Consider the following 12,257-nt stretch of genomic DNA (forward strand, 5'->3'; position numbering starts at 1 on the left):
TGATGGTTGTTCCCTCCTATGATTTTTCTTATTTCTTATACTTTATTATATGACAAGGTGTTTGGGTATGAAAATATCTTCTCTGTGCTCCTTCACTACAGTAGGAAAAACTGAATACATATAATTTCTTACATTAAAGGATACTTAGGGTAAGGTATTGTGCACAGTAGCATGGGATGAAACCTGGATTTTCATTTTATATTGTCTAGTAAAGGTATAAAACAGCAATTAATGAGCAGTCTTGGAGACTTAGCTGTACAGAGCATATGTTTCTCTACCTTTTAAGTTGTCAGTGTTCTAGCTAATTCTCTTTCTGTGTCCAGCGTGGGAGAACTATCTCTTGGGTTCCATTTCTTTGTCTGAAAAGAAGAAACATCTCTCAAATGTATGTGTTTTGTCAGTTTGCAATGCAACCTTTGAAGCTCTCCTGTTAATTGTCACTATCTAGTGAAGGAAAGGTGCAGAAGAGGTCATAAAATACTTTGTGTTCTTACGTAAACTGAGAGATCCTTTCTTCCACAAAACCTTTTCCGTTTCCCTTCCTCTGTATGCCTGCATTCAGGTCACTGCGCAAGAGAAGTAACATCATGCATAATTATGTGTTGGTTTTAAAGTGATCCTTGCTGTAAAAAGCACAGACTTGGTATCTGATTCATAGGAGGGCTAGCAGAGGTGTGATAGCTAAGAAAATATTACTTGATGGTAGTTCTGCACTGAAGGTAAATACTGAGATGTCTAGTTGAAAGCACACACTTCTCCAATTAAATTCTGACTGTGGATACATAAACTTGCTGTGGTTAACTCGGACATACAACACTTAGGGCCTGGGTGAGCTGGGCAAGTTCTTGTAATTGCCTGCTGCTTCAGGTAAATGTCTTGGAGTCCTGGTGCAGATGAGCCTGGTTTGATCTTAAACAGCAAAATGTGAGATTGCTCACATCTAGCTGTAATGATGTATTGTACGCAGGTCTGGTAACTGTGTCTGTACCAAAAGCTCCACAGAGCCATAAATATCAACTGAGCTGCACCGGTGCCAGCTCTGGTTTGAATACATTAGGTTCATTTACAGTTCAGGAGTGTGCTGGTTAGAGTTGAAGCTCTGTTACTTTGGGAGGCCTCTTTATAGCTCTGTCCAGTGGTATAGATCATAGGTGTAAAAAGCATTAAATAAAATGGGGTCTGCAATGAGCATCAAGTCATCTCTCTCTGACTTCTAAAGAAAACACTTACTCAGCAAAGGCATGTTTACCAAATGTATTGAGTTTTTTGTTTTATCTACATCTGAGTCCATCTGGCTACTTCTAACGTTTTTAATGCACCTGCAGTAGGACTTTAAGTGAAAGCTGTGTAAGCAAAGGATTAACTAGTCTCTTTCCCACTATACCTTTCTATCCTCTTTTTCACCAATGTATTTAGACTGCACTGGAAAAACATTTTAACTTCTACTGTCCGTGTGTTATGCTGTATCTTGATTAATAAATCAAATGCTTTCTGTATTAGAAACAAAGTTTGATATTAGCATTAAAATACAGCATTATCTTCCAGATACCTTGAAGTCAGCAAGTTTATATAGAACGGTCCTGTTGAGAAACGCTAAGATACGTGCCTTTCTTTAAATAGAAGTAAATGGCAGATGTTTGCATATTTGTATACAAAAATCGGTATGCACAGTTTCTTTTACTTTAAAATGTCCTGTTGTTTTAAATATGTTTATTTTAAAGCAGGGTGAAGAAATGTGGTCAGCCTTCATTGTCAGTATTACTCACTTGTGGATGATGAGGAGAACGGGGTGTCAATGAAACGTGTTTATAAATGTCCATACTTCTTAAGGTTAGCCATAGTACTTACTTTCATAGATAGATGCTACTTGTCTTTTCAAGGGGCTGCAAGTTCAGTGTATGTCTTCATGCTTTTACAGCTTAAACTTTATCAGGCTTTATAAAAGAAGTGATGGGTGGAAACTGACCATCTTAAGTCTCCTATTGACATCTAGTTGCTTTTGGTGCAGTTGGACTAATGTGCAGTGTTGTGGGTGCCCTAGGGCACTTCCACTGTATGGATATAGCGTTACTTCCATTTCTAACATTTTTATTGTCCTTCCTCCAGTAATTACTACTTAGAGCACTCTAAAGAATTAGTAAGTTAATATTCCAAACCACACTACTATCTTAGGGTTCAGTTTTGGGGTATCCTTATCTTAGGTAATTGCGAGCTGCCACTGAAAGGTTGCCATGTCTTGAGATTTTCTCAGGCAAGATATTTTCAAGCAAAAGCCCAACAGCTGATGTGTGAGAGGAGATTGAAGTGCTGAGAGTTGACAGTATTCTGGCAAGCTGATGGTTAATGGAACAAGTATATTATTAGTTTCCTCATTAATAATAAAAATCTGGAATCTGTATCCTGCCTTTCTTCCTATATATGCTTCTGCAAAATTGCTAGAAAATGGAACAAAATGTCGAATTTTAGGCAGGCAAGTTTATCTGATATAGCTTAATCATGTTTTAATGAAAGATGTTGCAGGCATATATTGTGTAAGAATCTTGAAAGTCTGACAGTTTCTAAATTTAGACTTAGTTTAGTATTTAAAGAATAAGTCTTTTGGTGTTGTGCATCTTTGAAGCTAGACTTCATAAGACTAATAAGCAGTAAATCAGCAGATTGGAAAAAATGAAGTCTGACTTCCTTCTGGGAGCTGTGTTTACAGAGCTGGGCAATAGCAGGCACTTCTGAAGATGCTTTCATGGGAGATGAAGAGACAGGGAGATAATGGGTGCAGAGCTGAGGGGGAGCAAAGCACTGAGTGGAAGTAAACTTCTTTATAAAGTTAGAGGCTTACACTGTCCATGGTTGATGGACAAAACTGTGTAGAAGTTGTAAGAGACTGAGACAAGGGGTGCAGAAGTGATGAATGTCAGGGCTGGTTCAGGCTGAGGAAGCTGTAATGGCCAGATGAAATGCTGGAGGGTTGGAGGGGAGGTGAAGGCATATATATGTTCTCAGACCTCTGTCATCTGTGCTGATCTGAGCCCATTATATCCAGTTGATTGATTTACATCCCACAATAGTTCACCATACAAAACGTGCAAGAAATGGCTTTTCTGAAAATTTGACTCTGTTTCTTCTGAAGCTTAGTCAGTTTTATGCTAGAAGAGCATGCATTTAAAATTGAGAAGTAGACTATACCTCTTGCTAACACAGTAGAGGCTGATAATTTTTGATGAACAGCACATGGGGCTGTAGAAAAAAAGAATGATAATTTAGATATAAGTGGAGATACTACTCCTTCCTCACTCCAGGATAGCGCTTTCTCTCCATCCTCATCTTTTCATTCTTCTCTCTGCTATCACTGTTTAATTGATAGCATTTTTTTCTATCCTATCTGTTGGTCTAGGGTGCTTTGAATTCTTTCTCTGCTATAGCCATTATTATAAGCCTGCACTTCAGTCTCATATGAAGCTTAACAGATAATGGGAAAGGAAGCAACTACTATGATTCTGGTTGCGTGTGCTCTGGCATGTGTTTAGCTACATGGAGATTTTTCAGGCTTGTATCTAAGTCAGTTGGGCAACAGACTAATGTATGTGTTCAACTAGCCTGTTTGGTACATTCATCCATCTCATGGTTTGAACTGTGCTGACTGTCAGTACTCTGAGTAATGCTGGGGTGGTTTGTGTAGCTGGATGCCAGGTGCCCGCCAAGCTGCTCTATCACTTCCCTCCTCAGCAGGACAGAGAGGTGAGAAAATAAGGTGAAAAAAACTCTCATGGGTCAAGATCAAGGCAGTTTAATAAAGCAAAAGCAAAGATCGCGCACCAAAGGAAAACAAAAGATGTCATTCTCTACTTGCCATCAGCAGGCAATGTCCAGCCACTTCCTGGGAAGCAGGGCTCAGTATGCATAGCGGTTGCTCCGGAAGACAAACAGCTTAATTAATGTCCCCCCTTTCTCCTCCTTTCTCTTAGCCTTTGTAGCTGAGCAGATGTCACATGGTACGCAGTTTGGGTCAGCTGTCCTGGCTATGTCACATCCCAAGATCTCGCCCACCCCGAGCCAGCCGGTGAGGGGGGAATGTTGGAGCTGTGCAAGCGCTGCTCAGCAGGGGCCAGGACACTGGGGTGTTACCAACACCTTTGTAGCTACCAGTACAGAGCACAGCGCTATGAGGGCTGCTCTGGGGAAAATTAACTTGATTTCAGCAGACCACATACAAATGATAAACAAAAATGTACAATTGAAAGTAGACTTTTTAGGGGGAGGATCTCATTGGGATACAAGACTCTGCATATGCTAGTCTTTAAAAGTTGCAACATTAAATTTTGAGTGGTGGTCCAGAGATGCTGTGTTGAAATGTATATTGAAGTACAAAAGCTTTCCAGGTGTATATGAGTGTTTGGGTTTTTTCTGTGTTTTGACTGCTGTTACTTGTGCATAACAGTGACTTGAAGTTTCTCTGGAGTTCTTGAAACTTTTTTTTTGTTTCTTTTTTTTTTTCAGAAAGCAATCTCTTCCCTGAAATGTTGCCTTACTGACAGTGCAGAAGTTTGGGTTTGCTGTATGTGAGAGCAGGGCTGGTTTTACTCACTTCCTCCTGTAAATAGTTCTTGCAAAAGTAGTCTTTGCCCTGCAAAACCCATCTCCCCAGTCTGGCTCTTTACTCACTTCCTAGAACTTGGAAAAATTGCCAAATAGTGATCTGAGAAACAGACCACACAGTCTTGCAAGGCTAGTGATGTATGGGTCCAGGTAGCAGTGAGGTGTTTGAGGCATGGTCCAGGTAGATCAGGTTGCTTACAGAATACCCACAGCTATGGTACGAACATCTGTTAGAAGGAAGAGGTACTTAACAAGTTTCATGACCAACAGGGAAGCATTCACTGAAACATTCTTGTAATGTATGTTGTAAAGAGTTAAATAGATACGCCAGCAACTAGAAGACTGAGGGGTTTTGACTCTCAGTAGAAAGATAGCGTGTTTTAAGTTGTTCAGTATTACTCAGATGAAATGTGTGATGTGTTTTTTAACATGTTAAGGAGTCCAGTAGCAGGGAAAGCCTTTTAAACCATAGTATGATATTGCCTTTATAGATGGTTATGGTGGTTTGTGTTTTTTTTCCCCATTGCATTTCTTTATTCTTTACTAAGTGAGGTTTTGTTTGTTGGGGGGGGGGGGGGGGGTTGTGTTTTTTTTTTGTCTTTCTTTTTTTATTTTTAAGTTCTAAGTGTCCTGACTGACATCAGTTGGTGAATTTTTCAACAGGGTAGAGGCACATTTAATTATATCTTTCACTGAGTCATGTCCCTCAAACACTTAGCTCGTTCTTTTTTAAGTAACCAATTATAATTAAACCATTGACAGCAGGAGTTTGTATTTTCTGTGGAATTTAGATAGGAGTGTAATAATTCTTGGGATTGGAAAGTGTAATAGATTTATGCATTTTTTTAAAAATTTTATAACTAATTCTTAAAATGCCCTAAATTTTGATAGTGTGTCTGCACTATTTTGCTTTAGGACTCTATAATGGAATAGTTTATCTTTTAATATTTTTAATAGCTACTTAAATAGATGTGAAATACTTGATTTTTTAAATATTTCTTACTTGTTGAAGTAGATATTATAGATGGTTTCTTCTCTGTTTAGACAGTCCAATGAAAAGAAACTTTAGCTCTAACTGATTTCAAGCTTGGGGAGCAAAACCATCTTGTACTTATATTGAGGCTTGAAAAAGCCTGGTTAGACATATCTTCTTTAGATAAGCCTTGTTTTCTCCATGGGTATGGAAAGGCAGGTGAGGACACAGCTCTATGAGAGAGATGAGCTTTCTGTTCCTCATGCATGGCAGAGAATGGAAATGGCAAAACCAGATTGTTGAAGAAGGTTAGACTCAGCCTAGAATGAGTGAGATGCTGGGCTGGTGCCAGGCTGGCCTCCTGCATGTTGTAGTCCTAATTGAAGCTGTCTATCAGCCAAATACTTTGGGACCAACGCTCATGTATTGGCAAAACTATTCTTTGTGCCTTCTCTCTCTGGCCGGTGAGCAGATTCCCCTTCTTCCCTGGCAGCTTTCCTTTGGGAGACACCGGCGGCATGCAGGGGGATGGACCACGAGAGCGTAAGGCTTCCTGGTGATCTCCTCTATCCGTGATACAGTCGCTGGCTAAAGTGAAAGAGAATTTACATACCAAACCTTGTTACAAACTTGATTTTTTAAGGACCAGCATAGCTACTGTAATAGTCCGGAGTGCAAGCTTTTCAATTATGAAGCTTAGACTTAGTGTACAAGTGTTTTTTTTGGTTTGGGGTTATTTTTTGGTTTTGTTTTCATTTATCTTTGGAGCAGAGAGTGGTAGACTGATTGGTTATAGGCAGTACCTAGGTGTCTGCAAAGCTGATATATTCAGAAGGGAGTGAAAGCTTTATTATAGAAAGATTACACACTGAATTTTTTTATCTTAGTAAAAATAAGCAAGGATTTCTTTTATGTGCTGCTATGTGCTAAAATACTATTATGAATTAAAGAATGGTTAGTAAATACAAGTTAGCCAGTACATATAAAATTTTTGTTTGGCTGATTTCGTACCTTCCACAATAAATTTTTTCTTTCTTAATTTAAGGTTGTTTCTGTCACTGTATTTTTTGGGCATATTTATTCCAAAACTTTGTGTGAGTGCATCTGTGAAAAAAGTTGAGAAAGAGGCAGAGTAGTGATAAAAGGAATAGGGAAGAAAGAGCTGGGGATAGTGTCATGTATTGCTAAGAAATTAGGCTTTTTGGCTCCCTCCTCCACCCCATAGAGCTACTGTTTACAGTCTCAATCCCCAGCTTCTATACAGTTTTTCTTGTGCTAGGCCACAATTCTTGTCTAATTATGCCTCCTTTATCAACTGGAGAAGGAAGAGTTTAACTGTACTGCTAATACACTGTTACAAGCTCCTTTGGTATTTAGTTAAGTCTTTGTGACAGAGGCTCGGTTTTTTGACAGTATTTTGGAAAAGGGGCTTATTTAATAGATGTTTCTGTTGAGATAAATACTAGTTGAGGTAGTGCATTTTTAATTTATACTATACCAAATAGTTAAAAATGTGTCCTTTTTAGAACTTTAGTGCTTTTTATTGTACCTGAAATTAATGCAGGTTAGCTAGTTGAAAGTGGAATTCGGTAAGTTTACAGATTCTTAGAAGAATTCTACTTGTACAACATCTGTGATTAATTGTGGAGGCCACATTTGCACTGTATGTGTTTTCAAAGCTTGTTTAAAATGTAACAAATGTATAGTGTCATGGCGTACAGAAGCTAAGAATCTGCTTGGTGCTTTTGGATAACAATATGGGAAAATGTTCCTTAAGTTAGTAACAAAGGAAGACAGCATGCTGTTGCTCTTGAAGAAATGAAGAAATTTTTTCTAGTCAAACAGGAATTTGCACTACTGGGCATCTGTTACAGCTACACCCAAAACCCATGTAAAGAGAAGATTAAAAGTGCACAGTTAAAAGTTAACGTCAAAGAAACAGGAAATGATAAATGGTAAAAGCCACTGTGCAGTTTTATTTTTTTTCTCCCATCGACATGTGCATTGAGATGTTGCCTTTCTTTTTTTAATAGGAGGGAATTTGGTGCAATATACATCCTTTTTTCTTACTCCTGTTCCCTCCTTCCTTGATTATTACTTTTATTCTTAGGACCTAGTATGTGAGATCTCTGACAAAGCCAGTTTTCCTTTTCTGTTTGTGTTTCCACATCAGTGACAGGTATTTCTGGCGGTTGTGACCAAGAGTTTTTTGATTGCAGTGTCTAGAGGAATTGCTGATATTTTGTCACTCTTGTATTTACAGTCATGCAACAATTCAGATGGGAAGGGACCTCTTGAGTGTGTCTGGTCCAAGCCCTGCTCCCTTGCTGCGTGTGTGTGTGTGTGTGAAGGGATGGCAGCGCTCTTGGAGCTCTCTGGGCGATACATAGCTTCCTGCCTTTTGACCTTCTGTTGTTGCTGTCTAAGACTGGCTACCATCCGTTCACCTTTGTTTTTCTATCATTTTTGCTCTTCTAGAATCCTACCTTAGGATTCTTCCTAAAAATAAAACATTTCAGACACATGCCATCTCATTCCTGCAGACATTAAAAAAAAAAGTACGTTTGCATATGGGACTTATGCAATACTGGGAAATGTCTTCTGCATATTAGAAGTAATATTGCCTTTTGTCAGAATACAAACAGCTGTAAAATCTTAGTTTTTCAAATTCTATTTCTTTGCAGGCCAGAAGCAGAATTTGGATGAAGTGATCTAACTAAGTTGCCGTCATGAGCAGAAGCAAGCGTGACAACAATTTCTACAGTGTTGAAATTGGGGACTCTACTTTCACTGTATTGAAACGGTATCAAAACTTAAAACCAATAGGATCAGGAGCACAAGGGATAGTATGGTAAGGTTTCTTTAAAATGTAAATGTACTTTTAGGTTCCCTTAATAGCATTTCTGAGTACTTTAGCTGTGGTAAGTTACTGCCTAGGACTGTGGAGAACTACCTTTTATGTGCAAAACAGGATAGTAATTGTTGGCTGGTTTTCCTCAGCAAGGGCTGTTGCTGTTGATTTTTGACCTGTGTCCTTTCTTCCTTCTGAACTGATGCCTTTCTGTGCAAATTCAGCCAGCTTTGCTGCATCCCATAAAATGGTGGCGGGGGGTAGGGCGGGACCCTGGACAAGGAAACTAATCCTAAGCCACGCTGCTTACAGGGAAACAAAAGCCAGAAATATTCTGTATAATATTTGCTGCTTGTAAATGCTTTTAATCCTTGAAATGGTTTGTTAGGGGTCTGATTCACATCGTTTCATATTATAAGTAGTCCCTGATACTGGTAAGTGAGCATTTGTGATGCTGACAGTCAGTGTAATATGTAAATACCTGATGCAGTTTAAAAAAATAAGACTTGACAGTATAGTTCTTTGACTAGGAGCTCGGCTGTGTGGATTGAAGAGTGTCTAATTGATTTAAGGTTGGTGACAACTAGCTGCCTGTAGGCACTGTTTCCTGTGCGGTTGCCCCAAATATAAATATTGGTCTAAGCTTCTTGTGAGTTTTTTGAATGTTCAAGAGAAGGATGTAGATAGAACAGGAACTTGCAGATTTTCCAATTAATTGTGACTCTTAAGATGCTAAACAGGGACATAAAAATACAAAAGAACATCAAGGAAGAGAAAGGTAGCTTAAACACTTCCCTGCAACCTCTTTACTACCTTCATCTTGTCTCGATCGGTGTTTCGAGAATGTGTGGTATGGATAGGTTTTAAATTTGTATTTGTGATTTAGTAGATGTTTTTTGTTAGATTTGAGTACCGTTGTTGATAAGAGACAAACCACAGTATTTTCCCTGCTGAGGCATTTTTAGTAACTGATAAATATTTCCTGAGACTGCATGGTAGTCAGCTGTTGCATTATCTTTTACAGGAAACAAAATCCGTTCCTTCCTGTCATGGAAATGTGATATGTATGGGAGTTGTCCCCAGTAACAGTCTTGATCAGTTAAACAGCCTGTGTTACTGAATCTTGGCATTAGTCTGCAGACAAAATGTTATTCTTTCTTTTTACCAAGTAAAAGCCAGTAACATCAAAATGTGAAAGCTTTCCTACCATTTTTTTTTTGTTTTATCTTGACATTGATGCTGCGTAAGTGAAAACATGGGAACTTTATGTAACCTACTTTTGCTCTGTCCTCCCTTCCTTTCAGTGTGAAGATTTTATATAAAATTGATGTGGATTTTGTGTTTGAAGTGTTTTGGATCTTTTTTTGGCAGTCTGTTCTTGAGTGCCAATCAGTGGCAAGAACTCAGTGTCTTCAGTAAGACATTTTAGGAAGCAGAGATCCTGCATTATTTTGTGGAGACCATCATGTGTTAATACTATGAAGCTGGGAAATGTTTCTAAATTTTGAATTACTCAGCATACAAGTGTGCTTTGCTATTACACTCCCTAAAGCTGAATAATACTGGAAATGTGGTTTATCTGCAGACGTGATATGAGTAATCTGAAAAAGGTGGCAGCTGCCACAGCTTCAAGGACCTTGACACAGATGTAATAATGTTATTTTTAATTACAGTGCGGCTTATGATGCCATCCTTGAACGAAATGTCGCCATCAAGAAGTTAAGCCGACCATTTCAGAACCAAACCCATGCTAAAAGAGCCTACAGAGAGCTTGTTCTTATGAAGTGCGTTAATCACAAAAACGTGAGTGCAGTTTTATAGAATTAACGTAAGAATTCTTTCTTTGTAAAAGTCATATAAGTTACTTCAGAGGATGTCATCCTCTGTAGATTGTAGAGTTTTTTTGTTACATGGTTGTTTCTCCCTGATAAGAATCTTTCAGGAGAGCTATTATTGACTAGTTTTAATACCTGCCCAATCCTTAAATACCCCCTTCAGACTTGGGAAGGGAGTCAGTGTTATATTGCCACATTTTACAAGCAGCTGGCAAATAAGAATACCGTGAGTGGTAAGTGCATCATTGTTTCTGTTGCTGCTGCTAGACAGATAGGATTGAAAAGGCTGTAATAATTAATTTTTTTCCCCTGGTGTGTTAAGGAATTAGGAATCTTGTGTTGTGACAGCAGGAGCTGTCTGGTGCTCACAAAGTTGTGGAGTAGACCAGATCACAGAAATGGGGAGAGAAGTGGTGATAAATTTATCAGAGTTGAACTACAGAAGGCTGGTATTGGCCATCTTTTTCCTTCAGAGACAGCTGGGTGCAGTCTTCCTCACCTTCCCTCTTAATCGCCTTTCAGCTGCTAGGGAAGGAGAGAGTCATAGAAGACTTACCCTGTCTTCTAGCTACTTGGGAAATTTTGTATTTTTTTCTAAGATAGAGGTGGTTTGTGTGTGGATCCTCTGAAGGAAATTTTACCCAGTAATGTCAGTTGTATGATGATAAACTATTGCAAACCTGCCTGACTCCTGATGAGTAGAAGCTTGACCTGTTTCTGCACATCCCATCCATTCTTAGCAACTGGAAACATCCTAAAGCAGGTCCAAGAATCTGTTTTTCTCTTTGGGTGGAGTTGCTGCTTCACCTCTGTCAATGACAAAGTGTTCTCTCTTAGGTGGTCTTTTGTCAGTTTTGTTATTTTTTCTCGTATACAATAAAAATCTACCAGCTCTCTTCGAACTGGAAGTAGGAGGCAGGGGAAGACTAACTTCCTGAGGTTTTAAGTTTTGAATATCATCTTGTTAATGCACACAGAGTGTCTTTAGATTACATGATCTGTGGAGGAAAAATACTCCTAAAATAATTGGCATCTATTACAGCATGTTAGGCCTGGTTGAGCCACTGAGTATCTTGAGCTTCCATGTGTACCAGGAGGTTTTTATCAGAATACTTGGTATCAGTTTTGAAATGCTGACTTTGCAACTTTACTATGGTACAATTATATTTCCTCTCCCCCTTCCTGCAGATAATTGGCCTACTGAATGTGTTCACACCACAAAAAACCTTGGAAGAATTTCAAGACGTGTAAGTCTGATTTGAACTAAAGCTGAGAATTCATTTAAAACTATTAAGATGAACAAGGGAAAGAAGAAGATAAAACGGCAGTATTATCTGATTATTTTTCTTTTCTTTTTTTTTTTTCTTCATAAGCTACATAGTGATGGAGCTCATGGATGCAAATCTCTGCCAAGTGATTCAGATGGAACTAGACCATGAACGAATGTCCTATCTTCTTTATCAAATGCTGTGTGGCATCAAACATCTTCATTCAGCTGGAATTATACATAGGGTAAGTGAACTTAACTGTGTATATTTTGCATTGCACCTGGTTTTGCCCTGAGTATTTTAATGACAGAAAAAAAATCAGAAATATGAGCACAAAGGTTGGTCCATAGCCTGTCCATAGGCAGAGAGAGAAAGCCAGAATCATCACACTTAACTTTTTCCGGTATAATTCTGGAATGAACCTTTTGAATTGTTTGAATGATTTGATAATTATCTGCACAGAGCAAATTAAGTTTTTTGTAGTGAGTTACATTGCCTCCTCTAATTTTATATAATGTTCTATTTTAGTAGTCATGGCAGGAAAGAGCCTCTGAAAGTGTCTCTACCTTTATTGTTTTGGTAACCAAACCTGAAATCCCATCTTTTTAAAGAACTGCCCATTTTATTTCTGCTTTTTTACTAGCAGACTAATGAATAAATATCTGACATTTCCAGATAAACAGATGGTGATTAAGACCTGTAAGTGGAACTTTCATACACCTGTGTGTCACAAAGCA

General features: G+C 38.5%; 1 protein-coding gene across 9 annotated transcripts in view; it reads left to right on the plus strand.

Moving 5' to 3' along the window:
* The window catches only part of MAPK8 (mitogen-activated protein kinase 8), a 57,685-nt gene that overhangs the window by 28,492 nt on the left and 16,936 nt on the right, over nucleotides 1–12,257 (plus strand). For 8 of the 9 annotated variants that reach the window (XM_037400720.1, XM_037400722.1, XM_037400723.1 and 5 more), the window contains 4 exons: nucleotides 8,251–8,417; nucleotides 10,091–10,220; nucleotides 11,441–11,499; nucleotides 11,626–11,764. In XM_037400720.1, the coding sequence (XP_037256617.1) occupies nucleotides 8,296–8,417; nucleotides 10,091–10,220; nucleotides 11,441–11,499; nucleotides 11,626–11,764 (450 nt within the window). In that variant the 5' untranslated portion in view covers nucleotides 8,251–8,295. Of the gene's footprint in view, nucleotides 1–1,721; nucleotides 1,831–8,250; nucleotides 8,418–10,090; nucleotides 10,221–11,440; nucleotides 11,500–11,625; nucleotides 11,765–12,257 lie in introns of those variants that run through there. The other variant, XM_037400719.1, reaches the window with a different exon arrangement.

Source organism: Falco rusticolus, chromosome 9, assembly GCF_015220075.1.
Source record: "Falco rusticolus isolate bFalRus1 chromosome 9, bFalRus1.pri, whole genome shotgun sequence".
Classification (NCBI taxonomy): Eukaryota; Metazoa; Chordata; class Aves; order Falconiformes; family Falconidae; genus Falco; species Falco rusticolus.